Source organism: Kogia breviceps, chromosome 9, assembly GCF_026419965.1.
Source record: "Kogia breviceps isolate mKogBre1 chromosome 9, mKogBre1 haplotype 1, whole genome shotgun sequence".
Classification (NCBI taxonomy): Eukaryota; Metazoa; Chordata; class Mammalia; order Artiodactyla; family Physeteridae; genus Kogia; species Kogia breviceps.
In genome coordinates this window covers 17,933,302-17,959,817 of record NC_081318.1, presented here as the reverse complement: position 1 = coordinate 17,959,817, position 26,516 = coordinate 17,933,302, and the positions used below count along the sequence as shown (strand labels likewise).

The following is a 26,516-nucleotide window of genomic DNA, read 5'->3' as shown; positions in this document are numbered from 1 at the left end:
GTAAGGCAGGTGTCAGAGCCCCGTCTGAGGGATGAAGATACTGGGGCTCCAGGTCAGGTGAGCAGACCCAGTCGGAGGACATCCGTTCAGTTCTCTGTGTGCACATACAAGACGTTTGGGGCACCTGAGGTGACACAGGTATCCCCTCCCTGCCCCCTTAGCCTCCGCTTGGAAAGGAGCCATCGGGCAAAGGTGAGAAGTTCAGCACCGCCCCTCCCCCTCTCTCCCCGCCTTCTTGCGTCGCCTTCAGACAAAAATGTTACACTGTTTCTTACACTGCCTGCACCCTCATTGGCTGGCCACCGCGCATCCCCATTGGCTGTGAGCCCGGGGACACACTGCGATTGGTCCCTGCGCCTGTGCCGAGTTGCTGGGTCTGTCTGGCCCGGGCGGAGACACTGTCCTCGCTCTGGTTGGCACGCGAGGCCGGTGACCACTGCCACCGCTGTCAAGCCTTCCGGCGGCCCGCGTGTTCCAGGAGTGGGGACGTCGTGTGCCTGGGTGCCCATCTCCGTCTGAGGGTGAGAGTCGACTCAACGCTGTGGAGGGGCGGGGGTGACCCTTTCACCTTGCCGCCTGGCTGGCTCTTCCAGAAAGGTGCACTTGTCCTTGTGGGTGTTTATGTACCTGCAATTGATTCAAGCCCCTGGATCCAAACAGGTGAACATTTAGGTCTGGGTCCAGACTTTAATAGGAGCGTTTGTACGTGTCATCTTGACACCCTACATATTTCTGAGACTGATTTTGGATGTTTTTTTTTTTACATGATCTGATAAGCACAGGGAACCAAAGGAAGCTGCTGGTGGGTTGCAAAACATTATCCAGTATCTTGTATGCGTTTGCTTAGGGTTTGCTAATGAGACTGGACCACACTCATATGTTTTGCAGACTGATGCTTAAAAATGATTGAAAGTTACTGTGAACCTTGGAGAGGGTGAAGTCATAGTTTTTGAAAGTTCAGCCTAGGGAGTTTTTAAAAATGTCAGCTCTATATGGGTACTAAGTGGTGTTTTAATTGGAAAGTCTTTGGTAGTGAAAGTGTACTTTGCTTTCTACATGAGAGGTGATAAAAATTATGGCATGATAGTATGAACCTTCACAAAATGCCTTTTTAGAAGAATGCATCAATGAAGCTGTCTTCTAACTTTGTGAGACTGAAGGTTACGCTTAGCAGGCTGATCTAATGAACAGAACTGAGCACAGTAAAAAGTTTTTGAAAAGGAAAAGATATCAGAGTTATGGCCATTCTGAAATGCCTAATATTATTTTTGGCCCCAGCTTCCCTCAGAATGAATGGGCTTTGCACAAAGCGCCCAGTAAACATTTGTTTATGGAACTGCAGTCCCCAGAATTCCTTCCCACGCAGCTTCCCATGCTGTTGTATGCTCCTTCCTCCACTTCTGTTGGAAAATGAGCAGCTTGTGCTACTTGCCCTTGTTCCGGATAGTCACAGAATTGCGACAATGACCTTCCAGGGGTGGAAAGTTTAAACTATAATCTAGTTAAGGACTTTTTCACCTCCTTTATCCAGATAAAGAAATTAAGATTTCAGGTTTCTTGGCTCATAAAAAGTCACATTGCTGGTTAACAAACAGCTACAACCCAGGTCTTGGGCCAATCTATAATCCATCCTGCCTTTTCCCACACTGGTTCATCTCACTGGCTGGGTACCATCTCTGGGAGCATCCCTGCATCATCCTACCCACCGTGGATTTGTAGGACTAGCTTCCTTCCACCTACTATCCCCGTACTGAGTTCCCCCAATTCTTGCGCCTTTCAGATGCCCGGACATTCACACTCACCCTCCAAACATGCCCCGTTTCCTGAGCCAGAATAGGGTACCCAGGTTCTTGCCCCTGTATAACCCCTCCCCACCTGTCTCACATGGCAATGGGCTAGGATCACCTTCAAAGGCTTTTTCTTTTTCAGCTTCTCAAATAATGTGCTTCTCACTGTGAACCTTGTCAGGAGCTGAAGTCATGAGATTGTAAATGCTTAGGATCCAGAGAGGTCTTTTGGGTCAGGGTTGAACTCGCTATTATTTCCTGCCCCCAAGGTTTTCTCTTAATGCTATCCTGTCTTATTCCTATTCTGATGCACCCCAGGAAGGACACTTTAGATGCTGGATACATGGATCCTGATGAAGGATCGTATCGCTTTGTTGGCAAAACAAGATTGAAATGAGAAATCTGTGTGGACTGGGGCTGAAAAACTTCTCAGAGAAATTGGGACTTAAACTGGGAACTGAAGGACAAGCTGACTCTGGAGAGGTAGAAACTGGGGGCAGGGATGCATTCTCAGTAGGAGGACAGAGAATGGGCCACAGAATAGGGGTTGGTGGGCAGGGCAGTAACGTATACTGCTGGGGGCAGTTTCCTTAACACACTTTGTATCTGCATAGGACCTTTAGGAGAAAAGGTTTGTTTTTGTTTTGTTCTGTTTTTAAATAAAAGATCACTTATTGATCTCATTTTTTACCGTTAATTCCCCCATTCTTAGCAAAAGAGCCAAGCTTGCGAGAAGGCGGAGGAGGGTCCTGCCCTCCCCTCCCCCATCCAAGAACATGACTTCTGTGGTACTTGTCCTGGGCGAGCACCCCTTCACACAGAGCACAGATGCGGATGGGACAGATCCAACTGTATTATTGCAACAAGAGGCTCTGTCTGAAAAATATCCACCTAAGCTCCTGCTGGGTCCACTGTGCAAGTCGATAAAGATAACTTGGAAAGAATGGCTTTGGGGAATCATAGCAAGTCATCCCTAGTGGAGAGCACAATGGAGCATCTAGGAACCGGATATTTAAAATTGCACAAGGTCTAATGAAGGTTAACATCTTGATTAGATCCTTGGCTTGATTCCACACTGAAAGCACAGTGGAAGGCTCATCTCCCATCTTCTACCGCAGTGTTCCCATCTCCCAGCTCCTGACCTGGGGCGCCCGAGGCAGGCAGGCTGAGATGGAGGCCACAGCTCCCGGCAGCTGGGCAGATGCTCTGGTGCCATCCTCACCCCAGAGGCAGGCAGAGAAGGCTGCCCTCAGAGGCAGCAAGTAACGGGAGTGTCTGCCGGCTGTGGGAGAGGCAGAGGACTGCACCCTTGTTCAGTGACCCAACAGTCCCCATAGCCATCCAGATATTTCCTGAGGAATGTGTCTGGGTAGGAGCCTGGGAGGAAGCCCAGATTATCAGCATAGGCACTGGGAGAGCTCCAGACTCCCCACAAGCCCAAAGGCCTTTGGTGTTCATATTCCTAGACTACTAGAGAGTTTGAGATGCTGGGAGGACCCTGGTATTTTTTCCTCCATTTGTCGACCTAAATTCCCTGGTGTCCAGGCACATGCATTTCTCTTTAATTTAAACAGGTAAAGAAGACCTATGTTCTTCGGTTCAGAAGTTTCTTGTTTTTCTGTAGGTAGTTCAAAACCTTCACTGTTTTTCCTTTGCTCCCTATTAAAGACTTGTTGATGTCTGGAAATTGGAGACTATAAAAGTGTGGCCTCTGATGTAACCTAGCCCTCGGGCTGGATGGGCCTTTGCGATTCTGTGGCTGTCCTCCCCACACCGGTGGCGTAACTCCTGGGAACGAACGTTACAGGAGCTGAAAGGGACCAGCGCGGGCTACAAAAATGGCACCTACTTACCATCTTCCCACCGCTGTTCTGAGAAGCAAACCGAGGGCAAGTGGACACCCTAGTGAAGACCATGCTGGTGACAGGAGAGTTGCTGTGTGACCTAAAAGAGGTTTAAAAATCCCACATTACTTCATTGGGTTCATGGTCTCTGTGGCCAGTTCTCCCCCTGGAACTTAGTGAGAAAGCTTCCTTCCGCCTCCTTCCCGGACGTTCCCTCTTCGAAGGAGGTTTTGCTCCTAGCTGCTGTCAGCTGAGGTGCTTTGAGAGCGGGGCTGCTCATCTGTGCCCCAGTGGTGGCTCAACCGGGAAAGCATCAGAATCCTCCGGGCAGCATGTCACCTACACAGATGCCTGGGCCACCCCCAGGAGATGCAGATCCAGTGTTGTTTCTGAGGCCGGGCCTGGGCATGTGTATTTTCATCCGTCTCGCCAGGTGGCTGACATACATCAAAACCGACCCAGGTCACGTATTGTCTCTGCCCAGCAGAACTGTGCTCAGGGGAGACTGGACCCCGCGGTGAACTCGCATCCTAATTCACTCAAACCCCGGTGCTGAGTACCTCCTGCGAGTATAGAGGTGACGACAGTGCAGCCCCCTGTTCAAGTTGCTGGCAGAGCCACCCATGGCTCAATCTTTTATTAAAATCGTAACATTATCAGCCTTAGAACCGCCTCTCTTAGAGAAGGGCTCCTGATTTGTAAAGTCAGATGTGACCAAGGACAACATAATGATCATTTTCAGAACCCCCTGCAAGCAGTTCGAGGCAAACCAGCTTCCACTTCTCTGCCGTCACGTGCCTTTTTGCTTTCGTATGTAGAAGAGTGCGTTCTCTTCTTTTTGAGGTGTAGTATATATGCGGAAAAGTTCACGAATCTGAAGAATACACCTTGATGGATTTTTTTCATATACTACATACACCTGTGTAACTACTTCCCAACTCAGAGAGGGGTGCCTTCTCACAGTAGGAAAGACCTCAAAGGGTGGGACGCATACTTGTTCCACCTCTGACAGACTGTAAAGAATGCGATCTCAGGGTACGGCTTGCTCTCCTTGGCCACTGTGGTCAATTAAGTGTCTGGTGGGTACCTGCGAGGTCCTGGAAACTTCTTGGTGTAAAGCAGCTGTGCCCTTCAACTGTAAGTCAAATATGAGCACCTTGTGTTTTAGGAGTCGAGCTTCAATAACAGATTTTGTATCATCTGTTATTTATTGTGTATCTGTCATCGATCAGACTCATTGGTTTGGGGCCTTTTACTTGGGCGTTGTTTCCCTTTCTTTCTGCTTCAATCCACCTTCCTCTTTCTTTAATGTTGTATCTTTATTATTTAGGGCCAAACAAAGCCTAGTGCATTGCAGCTTCTCATGGAGACCTCTGGAGAAGACAACCCCAGTGGCAGAGCAACGCCCCGGCCCCTGGCACAGCTGCAGAAGGTCGAGCCGCGGGTGGCCCGCAGACGCCTGTCCCAGGCCCGCCACCGAGCCACCCTGGCAGGGCTCTTCAACAGCCTCAGGAAGATCGTTTACTCCCACTCTGATCTCACAGCCTCAAAGGTACGGGGACCTGAGTGTAGGGAGGAAAAGGTCCCACGCATGGAGGGGCTGTGGAGCCGAGATGGGGACTGGCCTGGAGCTCCCGCCCCCGAGGGCTGTGGCCTGGGCGGGTCAGCGGTCAGCTGCGGACCCCTCATGGCGCTGTGTCTGCTGCTGCGTGTGGGTAAAGCCTGAGAGCCGGGCCTTACCTACCCGCTGCAGACAAGCCTGGCCTCGGAGGGGAAGTGACGGCCCGAGAGGCCCTGTGAGCCAGTGACTGCAGTGCTCATCCGTCTCACGGGCAGTGGGGAGCCTCTAGCAGCTGCCCAGACCCTATGTCCCCGGCCCAAGCACACACACACATACCCCGAAGCACACCCCCCGGTACATGCCCGTGTGTGCCTCTCAGTTTTCATGCATCAACCAGGTCTTTCCCTAGGCGACAGGGCTCTCCAGGTAGGCATTTATCTTTTCCTGACCTTAATTTTGCCGTCCTCCTTATGCAGCTTTTTCATTGCTGATCAGTATCTCTGGTGGAGCACAGAAGGTTCGGGTGGGTTTGGGTGGTGGTGGAAGAATGGAGTGGGTATCACTGCAGGAAGCATTTAGGAGGTCTCCAACAGGGCAGAGGGCCCTGACAGCCTCAAGTCCCCCACCCTCTTTTAACAGAGGAGGGAACTGGAGTCCAGATAGGACCTGTCAGCTGGTTGGTGGCCGGTCCAGGAGGAGGCCTGGTTTGGGGCTCCAGATCTGGCCCTTTCCCCGTCCATCTCTCTGGACCAGCCCAACGCCCTGCAACTGCTTCCAGACAACGGGTTTCCCTCTGGGCTGGTGCTTTCAGCAGAGCTGCACTTACGGAGAAGGGACCATTTGACGGGCGGGAGCATCCTGCTTCCGGAGCTGGCACCGGAGCCCTGCTGAGGGCAGGCACACAGACGAGCCCCTCAGTGGGCACAGGGCCAGGGCCTCTGTGGAAATTAGAGGGAGGCGCCCAGAGCGCCCTTGTGCAGGGCTCCGAGTGGGGCTGGAAGAATCTCAACAGAGGTCCCAGGTGCTCCTCTGGAAGGCTATGGGTTGTGGCGGGAGAGGTATGGGGAGGGCTACTCCCTGGCTGAGCCAGGCTCAGGGGCTCGGGACTCAGGTGAGAGTGGGGAGGGAGAGTCCACACCTGGGCCTCTCAGCAAAGAGCTTGCCCAGCACAGCTCTGCTCTGTGTCCCCTGGGTGACGAAAACCCCAAAGTCCCTGTCATTGGCCAGTGAAGAAGTGTGCACAGACTGCAGCACAGCTGAAGAAAGAACAGGTACTCGGGGCTGGCAGTGAATCTAGAGGAAAACCCTTTGCAGCTCCTAAAACTCACACCTCACGACATGGTGGTTGAGAGCCTGGATGTTAACTGGCCTAGGTCCACGTGAGGCAGGTTACTCGCTAAGCTTCAGTTAACACACCTGTTAAACAGGGACAACAGGCATGGCTTCCTGAGTCCTGCTGTGGAGTTTAGCAATAGAGTAGCATGAAAAACATAGCATGGTCATACATGGTTTAGAATGTTAGTGTCACTTAGGAAAGTGAGGCTCCAGAAGGTTAAGACAGTTTGCCTGGAATGGCACAGCCAGAGGGCAGTCCGGAAATCAGATGTTTTCTGTCCTCTCCTTCTTTCTCTTTCGTGCTGGAGGGACAACCCCTGAATGTTGCATTTGTAATGTCCGTGGAGAAAGGATTTGTTCTACAAGAGTGAGATGCACGTATGCGTGGTAGCAAGGTCTTACTAGCTGTCTGTGGCTGCCAAAACAAAACACCACACACCAGGTGGCTTAAAACAACAGAAATGTATTGTCTCAGAGGTCTGGCCTCTCTAGAAGTCCAAAATCAAAGTGTCCACAGGGCCGTGCTCCCCTCTGACGGCTCTAGGGGAGAAGACTTCCTTGCCTCTTCTGGCTTCTGGCGTTTGCCGGCGATCCTTGGCGTTCCCTGGCTTACAGAGCCATCACTCCAGTTCCATGGCCGTCTTCTCCCTGTGTCTTCATATTGTCTTCCCACTGTGTGTGTCTGTCTCTGCATCCAAATTTCCCCTTTTTATAAGGACACCGGTCATACTGGATTAGGGCCCACCCTAATGACCTCTTTTTAACTTGATTACCTCTAGAAAGACCCTATTTCCAAATAAGGTCACACTCACAAATTTGGGGGTTAGGACTTCAACGTATCTTTTTTTAGGGGAACACAATTCAACCCAGACACAGGTCCTAAGAAAGTCAGCCCGCCAAAACCGTTCTAGAAACAGAATTTCAATGAATTGCACCCGGCTTACCTGGCTCTGTGCTGGTCCAGTTGACGTAGTGAGACTGCGAGGTGAGCGTGGGGTGGCCCGGCTGTGCGGACACAGGTGACCAGCCTGGACCAGAGGACTAGAAAGTCCTCACCTCACCCTAAGAACAAGCCTGAGGTTCGGGCCACCTGTCCGCCCCTCGTGTCCGAAGAGGGGACAGAGTCCTTGCTGACCCAACGGTATCCTCCTGAAGCCGGGGTGGGACGGGGGCAGCAGATGGTGTAAGACAGCAGGTGGCCCCTGCTCTAAAGGAGATCCTGTAGTCCACTGTGTTCTCCTGTCGCTGTCTTTTGGGTCTGCAGAGCGCTGTGCTTTGAGCTCCCCTCAAGTCTTCTTGTGCACCAGCCAGGGCAGCAGGAGTCTAGAATGGCAGCCCCTGGGCTGTGGGCCGCTGGCTGCTGTGGCGTCCTCTCCCACCGCCTCCCCATCTCCTTTCTTTCCGCAGCTCCCTGAGCGAGGCCTGCGTCCCCCCGCCCTTCAGAGCCCATATGCATAGTCCGGGGCTCAGCTGAGCTCAGCTGCCCGGATGCCCTGCTCCGTGGAGCCCTCCGGTTAGATGGGCCCCTCCTCCCGCTGCTGTGCGTTCCCACAGCGCTTTGCGGTGCTTACTGAATTCTAGCGCGAATTACGCGCAGTTGTTATGCGTTTTGTGCGTTGAGTGGTGGTTTCCGTGCTCATCTTCCCTGTTAGGATGTCCGCGGCCTGAAAGCAGGGCTGTCTTGTTTACTCTGTCCCCGGGCTAAGCACACAGCTTTGCCCTCATACATTCCTGATGAAGGTGTGGGACTCCTGACAGGCATTGGGTGGCTGCATAATAAACAATATTTAGCGTTTCTCATTTTTGAATCATCTTGCAGCTACCATTTTGACTGTAGTAATATTACATACAGTACAAAAGGAAGGAAGGAAGGGAGGGCAGAAATGCTTGTGAGTCTACTCTTGCAGGATAGGAAATTCAGAGTTCAAGTTGACAGAGCACTTGATAAATGTTTAGATCAACTAGAGTGTACGCATTTAGCAAACAAACAATATTAGCACGTTTAATGTTAACATGCCGGTCGCACACTGGGACAAGCGAGCAGAAGTTAATGGGCCTTTGTGCCGCCTGGAGCTCTGTCCATCAGGCCACTGTGCCGTCACCGTCCACGCCAACTTCATGTATAGTAAGTAGTGTGCAACCCTACTTGTCTGCTGAGCTCAGCTTAATTGTTTCCAAATACGTTGATATTTCTGTGAGAACCATTTCCAGAATACAAAGTAAATGTCATGCCTTCTGTGGATCAGAACAAACTTCCTACCTTTTCTGTCGACAGTGTCAAGCACTGGGGCTTTGCCCCCAAGGGAGGGTGGCCTCAGGCCGGGAAAGGGGCTCCTGTGTCCACAAAACCTTCTCTGTGGTGGGAGCCTGGCTTTTCTGCACTGTCTGTCTCTGTCCTCAGTGGCAGGTTTTGAATAAGGCGAAGAATCATATTCAGGAAATGGAACAAACCTTGGATAATCTGCTGAAGCTGAAAGGTAAGAGATCCCTACCTGCCACCCCTCTACCTCCCAGGGAAGGGCTGGTTTGTTCTTCTATTGAAAACAGGGAGATTGGGTTAAGCCAAGTGAACATATATTTATTGACAGCCTACTATGTGCCAGGCACTGCACCTGGGCCAGGGGTACGGTGAGATCCATGCCCCTGTCCTCAGGGAGCTTAGCATCTGGCAGGACAGACAGATGTCAGCGGGCTGTGTGAGCATGATGAGTTCCTTCCTGGGTGCTGTTGAAGGGTGCCTGACCTCCTCAGGTCAGAGAGCCCAGAGAAGTGGACTGGGGCCTGTCCAACTCAAAAGCAAAGGGCAGAAGCTGTCTCCCTTCCTTGCACTCAGGCTGGGAGACATGGCTGGCTGGGAATTTGGGTTTCATAAGCTAGTGGAAGCCGAATTCCGAAAGGGATACTTTCCATGTCTTGACTGAGAAAGTCCAGTTCAAGAAACTCTTCCCCTGTTCTAGTGCTCTCCCCCCACACCTAAAAGGAGAGGTGAAACTGGGCTCTTGACTCCCTAACACTGAACCTGGGTGGGCTCCGCGACCACCCATGGTCCACCCAGGCTAGAAAGGCAGGAGAGACTGGACAAAGTCCCAACTTTATCATGTGTGACCCTTGACTTCAACTTCCCTCATAGAATCCTTCAACCTGGAGGATGGGAATGTAAACAGCTTAGAGGAGGTCAAGGAAGAATATGCCAGCATGTACTCTAGAAATCCCAGGTAAGACACCCAAGCACCAGGAGACCTAGAATCTGCTGTTCTACTACCACAATGCTGCTACAGCTCCACAGCCCACCTCTGCCCTCCAGAACACAGAACCGAGGAAGAGGTGCTGCTTACCTGTTTAGAACAGTCTTGTGCTGGAGAGATTTCTTTTCTATTTTATTCGAATCACACGCATTGGATTTTTTCCCATTATGAAAATCCTACTTATTAACGGAAAATGTCAAAAAGACAGAAATGCCCAAAAAAGAAAATTAAAATACATATTATCTCACCACTCAAAAAAAATCAATGTTAATCTTAAAGAATATCCTAGTTTTTTTCATTTTGCACATTATTTTGTAGAGAAGTGAGATCATAGTATTCATACCGTGTTATAGCTTTTAAAGAAACTCACCTAATGGTTTTATTGAGGATATATATGAAAATAATGAAAATCCAAATCTCTGCCTACTTTCCAAGCTTCGTAGGAACCTAAGAAAAACCAAACTGAACTTCAGAGAGGAAAGGAAAAGTAGTACACCCAGGTGTCACATGCTGAAAGGGGAACCTCCTTTATAATGTCACAGTCAGACTAGAGAGGCTGATTCAAGCAATGCCTTTCTCGTACTTTTATGATCTCATTTTGAACATTTAACTCTCACACTTTTTGATGTGTATTATGTAGACTTAGTCTTTGCTGTGCTCTCAAAGGATGACCCAGGCCCTGTACCACCATCCTGCACAGCTGCTTCGAGAGCGGCCTGGGCTTTGGGGACAATGGCTGGGCCCTCATCACCTCTGGTGGCCCCAGGGCGTGCCCAGCACAATGTACATTCAGGCTGGCCTCTGAGGAGGCACAGGAGTACGTGTATAAACAATTTTACTCACTCTGAAAAGGGGACTGCAAACTGCTTACTGTCAGAACCTCCTGAGAGCCTGCCGAGGTGAAGTGATGTTGTTTCCTCTTTTTTCGGTGGGGTAACTACTGATGAATTTTATTTTCTTCTCCATGCTTTTCTGTGTTTTCCAATTTTTTAAAACAATAAATGTGTGTTATATCCTAAGGGAAATAATCAGGGGGAAATATAGATTATTAAATTAAATTCACACTGTAGACAACGTGAGAATACAGAAAAGTATTAGAAGGACACCATCACCTATAATCACACTCTGCACTGCTTTTGTCGTCGGGGGATGGAGGCAAGAGTGGGGTGTGTGTGTGTTGAGTGTACGTGGCAGGGTGTTTGTGGCCATGTTTTACAAATCAGACTAGCCCCACCTGGAAATCAGCCTGGGAGATGATCTCAGTGAGGCAGATGTTAGCTACTGATCCCACCACATTTATTACGTAAGCCATCCTCTCCTTCCTGATTTAACATACGACCACTATCACATACTAAAATCTTATTAATACTTGTATCACTTATCCACATGAGGTTGACTAAATTTCTTTCAGAATCATATTAATTAGGGAGGACTTTTTTCACTAGAATTACTATAAGCCTACAATAATTAAAACTGTGGTACCAGAAGAGGAATAGATTAATTATGTTTTATAATTATTATATTTTAATTAATTAATTAAATTATGAGTGAACTTAAGTGCCTTTGTTCAGGATCATTTGTATTTCCTTTCCTGGGAGCTTTTTTTTAACCTATTCTTTGCCCATTTTCCTGTTGGGTTGGTGGTCTTTTTCTTATTTAGTGGTAGAAGGGCTTTATGTGTCATAAGAAATTAGCCCTCTTTCTAGTATATGGATTACAAACAATTGTACCTTGGTTGGTTGTTTTCTTATTTTGCTTTCAATGTTTCTGTTTTTTGTTTTGTCCATGCAAAACTGAAGTCTAATCTGTCCATCTATAATGGCACCTGATGTTGGGTGAATAGTCAGAAAGACTTCCTCCACTCTGAGATTAGAGAGAGAGAAAGAGAGGTTGAGACTTCTCCTATGTTTTCTTCTGGCACACTTGCTTTTTAACTCAATCTGATACCTTGGGGATTATTCCTATCAGTATAAAGAGATTCTGGGTACAAGTCCTGGTTTTCCAAATTGTGTCATGTTGTTTCATTCTCTTAAAACTGTCTTCTGAAGAGCAGAATTTAAAACTTTATAAAGCCCAACTTATTCATTTTTTTCTTTTCTAGATGGAGCTTTTAGTTTAAACCTAAGTATTTAACCATGGTTTTTGGTGCTGTTGTAAATGGTACTTTTTAAAATTTCAATTTCCAATTATTCATTGCTAGTATATAGAAATACTATTGGTTTTTGTATACTGACCTTGTATTCTGCAACCTTGCTTCCCTTCTTAGTTCTGGTCACATATTTGTAGATTCCTTGGGATCTTCTACATAGATAATCACATTGTCTGCAAATAAAGACAGTTTTATTTCTTCTTTCCAATCTGTACACCTTTTATTTCTTTGGTTCACCTTATTGGACAGGCTATAATCTCCAGCACAATTTTGAATAGAAGTGGTAAGAGAGGACATCCTTGTCTTATTCCTGATCTTAGCAGAGAAAGTCTTTTACTGTTAAGTATGATGTTAGCTGTAGGTTTTTTGTAGATGCCTTTTATCAGGTTGAGGAAATTCCCTTCTATTCCTTGTTTGCTGAGAGTTTTCATCATGAATGGATGTTGAATTTTGCCAAGTGCTTTTCTGCACCTATTGAGATGATCATACAGTTTTTTTTTTCTTTAGTCTATATATGCTAAAACTGTGTCAAGAATTTCAGTCTTGTTCATGAGGGATTACCTTGTTTTCATTTCCTCCCCAGTCTGATGTTAAATACAGTTCATCAGAAAGGTTCCGACTCCTGGTACCCAATCGAGGCAGTCGGGAAGGAGGCTGAGGAAGAAGAGGAGGAGGAGGAGGAGGAGGACCAGGAAGAGGAGGAAGAGGAGGAGGAGGAAGAGGAGAAAAAAGTGGAGCTCTTAAACTCCCCAGTCACCTTGCTGCCAGACCTCTTGGAATTTGAACGGTGGGAAGAGCTGGGCCCCTGTGGGGGAGGGGACAGGTGCTCCACCTGGGGCGTCCTGCAGGCCCCGAGTCATGGAAGCTCCAGGATTTCCACATGGCGGGGGCTCAGGGATGAGGTTGGCAGAGGAGCCAGAGAAATAGTTCTGAGGCCACATCTGCATAGCACGTGAACTGTGTTTCCTTAGACTGACTTTATTTGGGGTGACTTTGGGGGGCCTGTGGGTGGGATATGAGAGCTAAAGCCACTCCCACTGCTGCACACACACCACAGGTCTGTTTCAGCAGCCTTACTAATCTTGGAGTAAGAAAGGCAGTGGATGGCTGGCTCAGATTCCCCCCTGTCCCTCACCGCTCCTCCATACACCTGAGGCCCTCCACATCCATGTGGGAGGGGCAGGCCCCGTAGAAGGAGGCTCGCTCCACAGCTTCCAAATTAAAGCGAGGTCATATCATATCTGCATATGTCTGGGCTCTAAATTTGAAGCAGTTTTCCCCTGAGGGGAGAGCTGAGCCTGCCCTGCCTCTTGTCCTCTCTTTTGTCCGGCAGAGAGCTTCACAGGGGGTGCTGGGAGGAATTGGGGAGGGACCCCGAAGCACAAAGCTAAGTCGCCCATGGCCCCCCTAGATAGCTTCTACTCTGCAAGTGGCAGGGCAGGCGGCGGCTAGTGAGGCTGAGTCCCTGGTGAAGCACAGCGCGGGCAAGGCCTGTGTGCTGTGCACCCTTCCCCTCTCCCCGCCACCACGGGAACCCGGGGAGCCGGCCTGGGCGGGACCCCGGGCCACCGGCTTCAGGTCCAGGAGTTGCTGCCTTTTCTGCTGCAGGTACCTGAACTTTTACAAGCAGATGATGGACCTTCTGACCGGGAACGGGATCGTCTCCTCGCGGGCGGTGACGCTCCCCATCGTGTCTGCGGCCATCTCCCACCTGTGGCAGACCCTCTCCGAGGAGAGGAAGGCCAGCCTCCTGCAGGCCTGGACGCAGAAGCACAGCGGCCTCCTGGGCCTCGCGAGGGCCTGTCCGGAGCCAGCGTGTGCCGAGGGCAGCATGAAGGACAGCGGAGTGGAAAGCCAGGGGGCCAGCTGCTCGCTCGTCTCCACCCCCGAGGAGGTGAGCAGACCGACGGGTGGGGTGGAGGGTGGGCATCACCTTTGTCTGGAGACGCCAGGGAGCTGCCCGGGTCAGACAGTAACTTGTAGGTACTGTTTGGATTCTGGCGCGCGCGGTAAGTTTCTGATTTTCCCGACATAATATACGCAACCACAGAACCACAGTTATTTTTCCCCTGCTATTTTCCTGGCCTTTCCATGGGGATTACAGAAAAGAAGGTTTAGAAGGGTGTATGCACTAGAATTCTTTCGGCTTCAAGTTACTCGCTCTTTAAACCAAGAGGAAATGTACTTGGCACACCCAGGGAGGGCCCGAGGCAGGAGGACTTCCGCTTCGTCTCCCTGCGATGTCGTCGCCGACTCGGCTCTTCCCGTCTCCCTGCTCTGCCTTGTCTCAAGGCCGGCATCTCACCTTCCCGCCCCACCCCACTTCCCCCACCCCGAGTGGTGACTGTGGAACGGCAGCTGGTAGCAATCAAGTTGTTATTCCTTTTCTACATCAGGTAGGAGAAAAGATTCCCTGCGCCTCTTTCTTAGGGGTCAAGGAAGAACTTTCCCAGAAAGTTGCACCATACCTCTCCTGCCCTCTCATTGGCCAGAATTGGCCAGATTGCCAGATTACTGAGCCAATGAGCAATCGAGATAGGACCAATTAGGCCCAATCCCTGAGAGCAGGTCAGCTCCCACCCCAAAGAGCATTGCGGAACGTAGAGCAGGCAACCACGCCTCTACTGTAAATGTGCTTCTCGGCGTTCAAGCAGCAAGAACAGCCATGGTGAGCCATGCAGAGCATTGGGTGGCGTTAGGTTAGCGGTCAGCTCAGCGCTGAGATCAAACTGGGCTCCTCAGCTGTTCTTCCAGAAGTAGGACAGCCTCAGAAGGCTGCTGCTACCACTTGCGGCTGCATCTGCCCTCCCTTGTCTAACGGGGAGGGCAGTTCTTTGCTCTCCGCGCCTGTCTAGTGCTTTGCGGGACATCTAGCTTCCATGGACCCCACCCCCTGCTTTGACCTGACCTTCCAAATACTCCTCCGCGGGTGGTCCCTTGGAGGGGACGTCCAGTGTCTCTCTGGGGAGTCTTAGAGCCAGAGAACCTCCTCCAAGTGCCTCTGATGCTGGGGGCCAGCCCTGGAGGCCCCATTCTCTGGGAGGTTTCCCAGCCACCAGGGCCCAGGCCTGGAGAGCAGTGGTCACCTTGTCCAGTCTTTCCAGTTCACGGACAAGGCCTAGCATGTGGCAGGACTTGTCCAGGGCACATAGTTCCTGCTTCAAGCATTGTATCCTTCATCACAGAGTTTTCCAAGTCTCTGCCCTTTGGTCACCTGTTTATGTTCTACCCTCCGTGATCTCCCCTGATGCTTCTCAAGTGGAGTTTAGTTAAAAGGCAGGTGCCTGGGGACTTCCCTGGTGGTCCAGAAGCTAAGACTCTGTGCTCGCAATGCAGCGGGCCCGGGTTCTATCCCTGGTCAGGGAAGTAGATCCCACATGCCTCAACTAAAGATCCCGCATGCCACAACGAAGATCCCACGTGCTGCAACTAAGACCCGAGGCAGCCAAATAAATAAATCTTTAAAAAAAAAAAAAAAAAAAAAAAAAGGCAGGTGCCTGGCTAGTACCCCAGACCCACTGAATCTGAGTCCCCGAGGAGGTGGCTCAGAATCTGCATTTTGAACAAGCACCCCAGGTGACTGATGACCACAGGTGTTAGTCGAGGGAATTCACAGGGTGGATATGCCACAGTCAACCGCTACCACCCATGCCCCCTCCCTACCCCCCATTTGCCACTCCACTGGACTATGGCTTCTGATCTGACTATCCACGAATGTTGGGTCCACCATGAGAGGATGTGAGCTCTCCTCCATAATGGCCAAAGCAGGGCCAGACAACCAGCCCCAAAAGACCTCAACCCAAGGCAAGCATCAGCCAGGCTAGATGTCTTTGTAGCCTCAAAGTGCCTGGCCCTGGGGGTCCCACAACAAAGAAGGCAAAAGAAAACATATGTCAAATGCATGAAAATTCTGTCAAACTGTAAGCTGACTGCACACGTGTTTGCAGCACAAACCTTTCCTCAAGGAGGAGCAGACCCAAAGAGAAAACCCCAGAATCCAATGTCTCCAAATCACGGAAGCAGCTTGTCTGGGCTTTTTCAGGAAGGGCTAAGAGCTCACGTTCTTCTGGTGTTGAGGGAAGCTAGCAGCAGAGTCTCTTAGCCATGCCCAGAGCAGGGCTCTGCCTGCATCGCCGTCCCCAGGCTTGGGCCAGCCCAGGGCTGAGTGACAAGGTGAGTGGGACAGATGACAGTTATGCCCAGGGTAGAGACAGAGCCAGTTACTCCTTCTGTGGCTTCTAAATTAGTTGCAGTGAAACCTCTGCAGCTCCTGGTCCACCTGAGAGGTCCTGCTGTGGAACAGTTGCATTTGGGGCCAACTCCTGGACTCAGTATCAGCTGGACAGTGCCCCTCACTTCTGAGAGGTGCGGCCCTGTAAGTGTGCTGGGTGCCCCAGAAGGACCTCAGAGCCTGGCCATGCTGCCCCCAAGAGCTGGCTTGTGAGAGTGGTTTGCACAGGTGAGGATGGTATGTGGCCTGTGATTGTGATGGGTGATTGATTTGAGGGAAGGAATTTAGGTCCTGCGTCCCTGCCTCAGGCCTGCCGGGGAGGAACACAGAGACAATGGGCTTCTGTGCTGATGGACACAGGAGCCCAGGCCTTTCAGTGACCCCTTCCCAAATCCTCTTTGAGATGACCAAAGGGATATCAAAAAGAAGGACACCAGAAAATGTCCAGAAAGCCAGGAGGACAATTCACAATTCCAGAGTCCCAGGGAATTCAGTTCCGGGAAAGTGAATTGTAAGAAGACATGAAGTGGGGAACTTCCCTGGCAGTCCAGTGGTTAAGACTTCACCTTCCAATGCAGTGGGTCGGATTCAATCCCTGGTTGGGGAACTAAGATCCCACATGCCCTGCCACCAAAAAACCAAAACATAAAACAGAAGCAATATTGTAACAAATTCAATAAAGATTTAAAAAATGATCCACATTAAAAAAAAACTTTAAAAAAGACATGAAGGGCAGACAGAAGGCCCCCAGACAAAGAGCAATGTGTCCCCAGGTGAGAGGGGAGGAGACCCTGGGGAACCTGCTAGAACCTGCCAACTAGGATCAGATAATGCCCTTTTGACTCCCATATAGAAGGAGTAAAAAGCACAGCTAGTTAAAATTTTCATATAAGAGTGTCCATGCAATACTTGGGACATCTGTATGCTAAAAAATTGTTCATTCTTTATGCAAAGTTCAAATTTAACCAAGCATCCTGTATCTTTATTTACTAAATCCTGCAATGCTAAGTGTATATCATGTTCCCGTGGAATATTTAATATTTGTCAACAAATTTTTAAAAAGCAGAACTGAGAACTTTCTAAATAGCAAGATTCCAAAATTGGAAATATAAGCTATAATATGCCCCGGGAAATGACTAGACATCTCTGGGTGGGACTGTTTCTCAGTGATTTTAACTTTGTTTCTATTTTCCAAAATTTCCAAGATGAACCTGTGTTTCTTTTACAAAGCACATAGTATTCCATAATAGCTAGCATATTTGAGCCATTATTATGTGCCAGGTGCTTCCCCTACATCATTTAATTCTTGCAGCATCCCTATGGGTAGGCACTGTTGTGATTCCCTTTGGGATCTGGAAAATTAAGTCACAGCTTAGTCAGTGGCAGGGCTGGGAGTCGGCTTTCCTGCAGCTTAACCCCAGAGCCCCCTTAACCTCTGTTCAGCTGCCCTGGCATGAAACCACTAGATTGTGGATCCTGGGCTCAGACAGTCTCTGCCCCTCGGGAGGTGTAGATGAGCCCTTTCAGTGTAAACTGAGGCTCGCTTCTGGCTACTGCATCTCGCACCTGAGCTCCCACTTTCTTTAAAAGGAGGAGACCACGGTCCCCAGTGCTTCCCCGTCCCTCAGCCACCTCTGGGGTTGGCAGTTTGTTCTGGGTGGGCAAGAACTTAATACGCATCCTCTGGAAAGGTCACCAAGCAGAGAGCCTGGGCTTGGGCCTCAGCTTTAACATGCACCCATTTGGGGCTGAGGGGTAGAGAGGCTTTCTACGCATCTCTCCCCCAGCTGCCCAGAGCAAACGTCAAAGTGTAGGGGTATTTCTGACACATGAAATTTTGTGCTTCCTTTCAGGTCCTTTTTGAAGATGCCTTCGATGTGGCAAGTTTCCTGGACAAAAGTGAGGCTCCAAGTACATCTAACTCCAGGTGAAGAAGGGGGTGTGAGACTGTGTGTGTATATGAGTTAGTATGTGTGTGCATGGGCACCCCTGTTGGGGTGTCTACGAGCCTCTCCCCCGCAGCCTTTCAGAAGGGAGCATAATTCAGTGGAAGTTCTTGGAAATCCACTTTTTTCTGTGATTCAAAGTCGGTCCTAGGATTGTGCCATTGCCCTGGGGATGATGTTGTCCGGGGCTTCTTCAGAGGAGCCAGTTCTCCCGTCGTGGCCCAGGGCTGAGACACACCAGGTTATCAACTCCAGGTGGCTTGTGCTGCACTGTTCCCCGGGGTGGGGTGGCCATGGGCAGGTTACAGCAGTCGGTCTGGTCCAAGAGGTGGGCGGGGGGCTCTGGGCCACAGAGAGCCGGGGGCCAACGTGGAAACAGGCCCGGTGCCCTGGGCTCTGAGTCGCACAAGGGGAGAAGCTGCTTTTCACAGTGCCTGATGGGAAGGATGTGGAAGGAGGGGAGGAGGGGATGGCTGACCCCTGAAGTGAGAAGAGCATCTTGGGGAGATGTTAAAACAAGAAGCAGCTTGTTTTTAAAAAAAAGAAAACAGGTGTGTTTTCTGAGAAAGAAAGTTTAGGATGGAAATTCCCTTGCTACTTTGAAAAGCTGTGGTCTTACAGCCCGAAGGCACAGGCCCTTTGCATAGCTGGCTAAAAAGAAGCAAGAAAATTTAGTTTTTCTGCCTTGGGAGTGAGGCTGACATTCATGTCCTGGGATCCCAAAGAACATCTCCATTCTCCCCGAGGCCTGTGACTATGGCCTGGAGCCCTGGCCGCCTGCAGGCAGATCCGAGGCCAGCATTTGCTCCTCTGCTCCCACCCCACTGCCCCCAGCCCAGCCAGACTTGCCCAGAATCTCAAAGCGCTTTTCCCTGGTGACTCAGGCTCTTCCCAGCTGTGTGTGGAGTCTGATTTGGCTGAAACTGGCTGGAGACAGATGCTCCTATTTCTGAGCTGGGCTTGGGATGATTTTGTTGAAAAGTGGCCAAAGTGTACTTGGAACTCCTCATTCTACTGATGGAACAAAAAACAGCCAATTAAAAAAATTTTTTTTCTGTTCTCCCTAGAAAAGGCAGGGGTTGCTGCCAGGGGTTCCCACGCTGACTGTGGGACCTCACTCCAGCAGGAAGTCAGCTGTCCAGGACTGATTCACGGTCCTGTTGGCAGGCTTCTCCCCTTGTCCCAGGAAGCAGCAGGAAAGGAACCTGCAAAGCAGCCTGTCCTCTGTGCCAGGCCCGTGTTCCGTGTAAGACCTCCTGAGTGGAGGCATCTCAAGGGGCTGATCTTTTTTTAAAAAATTATTTATTTATTTATTTATTTTTGGCTGTGTTGGGTCTTCGTTTCTGCGCGAGGGCTTTCTCTCGTTGCGGCAAGCGGGGGCCACTCTTCATCGCGGTGCGCGGGCCTCTTACTATCACGGCCTCTCTAGTTGCCAAGCACAGGCTCCAGACTGCGGCGCAGGCTCAGTAGTTGTGGCTCATGGGCCCGACTGCTCCGCGGCCTGTGGGATCCTCCCAGACCAGGGCTCGAACCCGTGTCCCCTGCATTGGCAGGCGGATTCTCAACCACTGCGCCACCAGGGAAGTCCAAGGGGCTGAGCTTGATCATACCCTGAGCCCCCCTCTCCCCGGAGGCTGGGCAACCACCGGTGGGAGCAGAGCCATGTGGCGTTGCTTGTACGAGCCTGACTCTGGGAGGAGAGGAATCTCGCTCCTTGTCCCACAGGCCACAGCTCAGAACACTAAGCTAGGCATGCGAGCCTGCCTCCCTGTAGTCTCGCTTTCCCATCAGGTTCCAGACATGATGTTGGAACTGGGGCCATGCAAACCTTCCACGGAGGGCTCGGCTGCGGGCTTCAAAGTGCTTGGCTCCCACTGTAATCCAGATATTTTAGTGGGTACAAACAGAGGTAAAACGTTAGGATTCTAAAGGTTTGCTGTTTCTTCCTCCTTTCCGCTGTCAGTTCCATGCCGGCTGTCTGCAACCCAGAAAATCGCGAGGAGAAGTTTCAGCTCTACATGCAGATCGTCAGTTTTTTTAAAGGCCTTTGCTGTGTTAACACTCAGCTCAAACAGGTAGGATGGAGCAGAGTACAGTGAGGCCTTGGCTCACCTCCCCCCGGAGGGCGAGAAGGGCTCTGGAGGGGAGACCCGGCTACAGACCCCCCAGCTCACACCACGGCGGGGGGACGTTCTTCCACGGGTGGCTGACTTCAGCCTAATGCCTCCTGTGAAACAGAGGATGTCCGGGGAAATGGAGGGGAAACAGAGGGATGCTCTTCAGGGTACGCCTGAGCCTGGGAGTCCCTTGACGCCGGGACCAGACCTCAGGGGCCTGGCCCTTCGCAGGGCCTACATGTTGTGTGACTCCTTGATGCCTTTCTAAGAGGCCAGACCATTTCGTCATCTTCGGAGACCCCGAGGTAATATTTGCTGCCAGCTTTTGAAGGATATTAATTTCTGCTTCCGAAAAGCTGACTGACTGTGCAGCCTGCGGGGACATGCACTGTGGGGGGTCTTGGTTAGAAGGTCCATTCCTGGAAGCTTCCACGGGGAGAGAGGGTTATGCCTGAGCTGCCAAGGGGACAGGCTCTTTCAGGTTCCTAGCCATGGATCTTCTCATGAATTTAGCAAAACTATAGCTGTTCCTTAAAAAAGGTAAGTGATAGTGATGAAAATGTCTCAAATAATTCGGACAGCTCTTCCACGGGGCCCTCTTCCCACTAACCCTTCATTTCCGTCTGCCGAGACCACTTTGAATCTCCACTTGGAGCCAGGGCCCTTCCCTGCGCTTTGCTCTCTGCCTTGGCCGCCGGCTCTGACCACCGTGTCCCTTTCTCTCGACACAGTGAAGTCAGTTCACTTTACCGAGGCTTTGAGAATGGATCGATGGGAGAGTCTTTGCTTTCCCTGCTTCCTTTCTCTACACATGGCAGGAAAGAAAGAACAGGCAGGGCTGGAGCACCCGTGGAAAGCAGAGGTACTCAGACTTGAATCGCCTTGGGAGCTCATTGGAAATGCAGACTCCTGAGGTCCCCACACCCAAGATTCCCATCCAGTGTTGCGAGACGCGGCCCCAGAAATCTGTATTTTGAACAGGCTGTTCAAGAGTGTCCTCGTGCAGGAGGCCTCAGGCTTTGGTAGATGGTTTGTAAAGAGGGCAACTGCATTCTCTTCCCCGTTTGTCCCCCGCTGTCAGCTTCATGGGAGGTGGTTGGATGAAACTTAATTAGTACCTGTATTGGTTTCCTAGGACTGACGTTACAAATCACCAGAAACTTGGTGGCTTAAAACAACAAAAATCTATTCTCTCTCAGCTCTGGAGGCCAGAAGGCCAAATCAAGGTGTTGGCAGGGCCATGCTCTCTCTGGAAGCTCTAGGGAAGGATTCTTCCTGGCCTTTTCCCAGCTCCCGGTGGCTCCCAGCAACCCTCGCCATCCCTTGACTTGTAGCGGCGTCACTGCAATCACTGCCTCCGTCTTCACGTGGCCTTCTGCTGTGTATCTCTCCGTCCCTCTCATCTTGTAAGGACACCAGCCGTTTGGATTGAGGGCACACCCTAAATCCAGATGATTTCAGCTTGACGTCCTTAGCTAATCTTACATCTGCACAGACTCTATTTCCCAAGAGGTTTCAGGAGGATATGAATTAGAGGGAACACTACTCAACACATTTCAGCAGCCAGTTCCAGCAAACACCTCTCACGGCCTAGTGCTTTCACAAGTCTGCAGCTTAAAAACGCCTCATCACCGTTTCCAGAGGCTTAAGGAAGTAGAACATTTGGAATGACGTTCAAGCACTCTGTGTGATAGAGACTCCGGCGTGCGGTTCCCTCCCAGGACGCGTGGCCTCCGGGCAACCACTGTGCTCCGACTGCCTCTTTTCTCAACCTTGGCCGTATCCTCACCCTGAACCGTGGGCCTGGGTGGTTTTCCTTCTACCAGCTGTTCCCCCTCTTGGATACCCTGGCTCTCGTGCGCCCCGCCCCCACCAGTAGAGCACAGCAGGGGAGGACCGTTCTGCAGAGCTGGAGAGGCTTCATCTGCAGAGTCACCCCCGCTCTGGCCGTCAGTCACCCTGGGGACCAGGTCCCACGTTCATAAGATGGTTGGCTGGAGTAGGGGTGCTTCCTGGGGCTCCGGGGGATCAACCCCTAACCGTCAGGGCTAACAAATTGCAGGGCTGATTTTCTGCTGGGGTGGGGAGAGGTAGGAAGAACACAAACCCAGGAACGTACGGTTAGGGGAAGAGGTAATGGGGAGTCAGAGAGGTTGGCCGGGGTCATTGTTAAGGGACTGAGAGACGCTTGCTAAGCAGACATAGCGCTGTTTCTTTTAAAAGATTATCTCCAAACAGCTAACCCACGAACATGGTTTAAAGTTCGAAAGTTACCAAAAGACATACAAAGAAAACGTAGTCTTTCACCTACCACACTGGCCCTTGCTTACTATCGCATTCCCTTCCCTGAAGGCAATTACCATGACCGGTTTGTGCACAGCCATCCAAAGATATTCTCCAGATATTTATATAATCTTTCAAATACAAATGGTAGCCTACTATACACATTGCTCTGTACCTTGCCCTTTTAAAACAGTTTATCCTACGGATAGAGAGGGATCTCATTCCTTTTTTTTGAAACAGCTGGTGGGTGCATCATGGTGTAATTCACCATCCTCTGTTGAGGGCATTTGGATAAAGCTTTTAGATTGCCCCCGTCTCTCTTATGGGATCCCAGACATCTCCAGGAGAGGAAAGAAGTCAGTTCTGTTGAATCCAGGAGAAGCCTTCCTGGAGATCACAGAGTACCGAGTGGAGTGAAATAGAAATGGACTCCCTGCCCCCCATTGCTCTTAACTTCCTGGCTGGAAGCTGGAGAAGAAGATACCACTGAAGAGACGTGGGGGAGAGACGGAGGGGGGCACGCCTGAGATGATGGGGCCTTCTCCTCTGCCTGAGGCCCAGAGCCCTTAAATAAAATGGAATCCTCTTCTACCTGTGTTTTGCAGGAACCAGACCTCCCCATCGACGATGAGGTGACAATGTTGAGGTGCATGGAGACGATTGACGACGAAGATCTGTGATGCAGGAGGGGAGGAAGGAGGGCGGGCAGTCTCCAGGTCTGAATGCTGGCAGCCCAGGTTGCCCTGCCTCAGCCTTGCAGGACGTTTTGGAGTGGGCTGTCCTGAAAGCGTTTTGATGGCTGTAGTTTCTGATTATTATAAAGTATTCAAGAGGAGTGTGGCCCCATGTCAGTCTTTCAGGGTTGTTTGGTATGAGGTGCTGGCCGGCTGCAGGGCACACACCTGCTCCCACTGTGCTCCTATTCAGGGGGGACCAGACACACCCGAGGCCCAGGCCATGAGCCTTTCAAGAACAGGACAGGCAGGATCTGTCCCAGGACAGCGGGTACTTGCAGCATACCTGGGTTCAGGGCATTGTTTTGATGGGTTCTAGAGCATTCTGGAGCCCACCACACATCCGGCATGTTCTAGGAGCCCAGGAAGAGTGTTGACCTCAACGCTGTGCTCCAGGACATCAAGGTAGAATCAGTTACATCTGCTTCTTCTGATAATAAAGACTCCTGAATGGAGTCCAAGCCAGATCCCACAGTGTTCTGAGTGCTTTCTGGTGAGGCCCCTGGGCAAAGAGTGCATAAATGTCCCTGGGCCTGTACACTGGGTGTGATGGTTAATTTTATATGTCAACGTGGCTAGGCCATGGTACCCAGGTATTTGGTCAAACATTATTCCAGGTGTTTCTATGAAGGTATTTTTTTAGAAGAGATTAACATTTAAATCAGTAGAGCTTGAGTAAAGCAGATTACCCTCCACAGTGTGGGTGGGCCTCATCCAATCAGTTGAAGGAGTGAATAGACCAAAAGATTGACCTCCCCCAGGAAGAGGGAATTCTGCCTTCAGACTCCAGCTGTAACTCTTCCCAGCCTGCTGGTCTACCCTGCAGACTTGGGACTTGCCGGCCTCCACAATCAAATGAGTCCATTCCTTAAGTCAATCTCTCTCTCTCTCCCTGCCCTGCCCTCCCACCACCCCCATATATGTATGTGTGTGTGTACACATGTATATATCTCTCTGCAGACGTGTATGTGTATACACACACACACACACACCCTATTGGCTCTGTTTGTCTAGAGAATCCTGACTAATCCACTGAGGATGCAGAGAGAACAGGTTCGCCTGGCTCTTTACAGTTTATATATCATAACAACAGTGGCTCCGCTCCACTGAAGGCCTCTCAAATGTTTTGACTGTTTCATGTCCCTGTGAGAACCTGACATGCAGGTTAAGTCTTAGGATCCAAACCTGGTCCTGACTCCACAGTGCCAGGGCCCACTGCCTCACTACACCGTCCTGTGATGCACAGTCTGACCCCAAGGACTGGCGCTGGGGCTGTGCAGGGATTGTAGCTTTGCTGGCCCTTCAGTGTTTACAAATGCCAGGGGCCTGGTGGGGAGGGGCCTGGGAGAGGAAGCGTCTGGAAGAGAAGGGCCTGGGGCGGCTGGAGGGCCTGGGGCGGCTGGCAGGGCCTCCAGCCTCTTTGGGGAAGAAGAGAACTGTTCCCGTCACCTTCCAGCAAACAGCCCCATCTCCGTCCCCTGCCCCACCCAAAGCCTCTTCCTCCCGATGCATCAAAATACTGCCAAGAGGACTGGTTTACACTGGAGACGGGAGGGCTGGGGCACAGTGGAAGGAAGCAGCTTGAGGCCAGACCTCGGTGACTAAGTGACTGGGTCAAAGCACGCTTGTCATGGTCTTAATCTAATACTTATTTGGCTGCCACCACGTGCGGGGTGCAGAGGTACTCGAGAGGGCAGGGCCCCCAGGCGTGAGTGGGGAGCTCAGCACGTTGGGTGGGGGTAGTGAGGGCTCTGGGACGTGCAAAAGGAGCGTTCTCATATCCTGGTGTCTGTGGCGCCCTTGGGCCGCTCTTCTGAGGGGTCCCGGGAGCAGAGCGTCAGCTGGCTCACCCCCACCTCACCTCTCCCACCACGTTCCAGCCTGGGCCAGAAGGGGAGGCACCGGGTGCAGGAGGATGCGCAGAACGTGGTGCCGATCCCCCAGGGGAGGCTGTAGACCTCCGAGATCTTCGTAGTCTCCTCAGACTCCTCCTGGATTTGATTCCATGCCAGGAGGCCTCTCTCCTCCAGGCTTCCTAACGGGAGACAGCAAGCAGTCAAGCCTGGGCCCTGAGGGAGGGGGCGGAAGCCTCCGGCGCCCCCTGCAGGCGCTCACGAGGCCTCGTCTCAGTGCCCTGCACCTGCCAGCAGCCTCTCCTCCTCCTCCTTCTCCTCCTCCTCCTCCAAGCCCATCCCAAGAATCAGCACAGCTCAACTCAGCTCATCATCAGGTGTTCCCTGAGCTCCGGGGTATGACCTTCTATGAACCACTGTTCTTTCCTCATCTTCCGGAGCGGACGTTTCTATATTTCAATGTTTCTGGAATGCAGATGCATTTTACATTTGGTGGAGAGAAGAAATGTGGGAAACAGAATACCACGAAGCAGGAGCTGTCACAGAGGTCCTTTCAAGGGGCCGTGGGAGGATCAAGAAGGGAGCACTGAAAGCCACCAGTGAGGGCAGCTCTGCGCTCTTCACCTCAGCGCTCATGGGCTTCGTTTGCTCATCATCACACTTACTGCCCTGTATTGTTAATGGACTGTTGTCGTGTCTCTCTCCCCTATTAGCCTGTGAGTTTCTAGAAGGCAGGGGGGCGTGTCTTGCAGCTCTTTGTATCCTCAGTACAGAGCACCGGGAACACAGTGTACTTGCTGTGGTTTTTATTGGAATATGAATAAATGAACACATGCGTTCTCTCCCTCATCAACTAGACGGTAGGCTCTAAGAGAGCTGGGGCTGTGTCTTTTGCTTTTTGCTTCTGGTGTATTTCTCACCTTAGGGTCCTTTTATGGCCTGAATTGTGTGCCCCTCACACAAAAAAATCATGTTGAAGCCCTAACCCCACAAACCTCAGAATGTGACTGTATTTGGAGATAGAATCTTTAAAGTGGTGATTTAGTTAAAGACGTAAAGATGAGGTCTTTAGGGTGGGCTCTAATTTAATCTGACTGGTGTCTTTATAAGAAGAGGAGATTAGGACACACAGAGAGACACCAGAGATGCACACACAGGAGGGAAAGGCCATCCATCCGCAAGTCGAGGAGAGAGGCCCCAGGAGAAACCAATCCTGCCAACACCTTGTTCTTGGACTTCTAGCCTCTGGAGCTGTGAGGAAATACATTTCGGTTGTTTAAGCCTCCTAGTCTGTGGCATTTTGTGATGGCAGCCCTAGAAAGCTAGTACAGGCCCATACACCCCATCCAGACGCAGGGCCCACTCAGGGTATGCTGTGGCCAGTCTTATATGAGCATTGGGGCTAGAGAAGCAATGTGGGTGACCCAAATG

At 50.9% G+C, this 26,516-nt stretch overlaps 2 protein-coding genes across 6 annotated transcripts in view; one reads left to right on the top strand and one right to left on the bottom strand.

Annotated features, from left to right (window-relative positions):
• The first annotated feature begins 4,967 nt into the window (after nucleotides 1-4,967).
• STRA8 (stimulated by retinoic acid 8) lies at nucleotides 4,968-23,324 on the top strand. The gene is made up of 8 exons (XM_059073850.2): nucleotides 4,968-5,183; nucleotides 8,929-9,004; nucleotides 9,658-9,742; nucleotides 12,505-12,708; nucleotides 13,530-13,815; nucleotides 18,006-18,079; nucleotides 20,062-20,173; nucleotides 23,104-23,324. Exons 1-8 carry the CDS (start codon nucleotides 4,995-4,997, stop codon nucleotides 23,176-23,178), a joined length of 1,101 nt encoding a protein of 366 aa, XP_058929833.1. The 5' UTR covers nucleotides 4,968-4,994; the 3' UTR covers nucleotides 23,179-23,324.
• Nucleotides 20,600-26,516, bottom strand: part of LOC131762324 (solute carrier family 23 member 1-like) — a 51,479-nt gene continuing 45,562 nt past the window's right edge. For 4 of the 5 annotated variants that reach the window (XM_067042080.1, XM_059073849.2, XM_067042082.1 and 1 more), the window contains one exon: nucleotides 22,534-25,267. In XM_067042080.1, the coding sequence (XP_066898181.1) occupies nucleotides 25,008-25,267 (260 nt within the window). In that variant the 3' untranslated portion in view covers nucleotides 22,534-25,007. Of the gene's footprint in view, nucleotides 21,297-22,533; nucleotides 25,268-26,516 lie in introns of those variants that run through there. The other variant, XM_067042083.1, reaches the window with a different exon arrangement.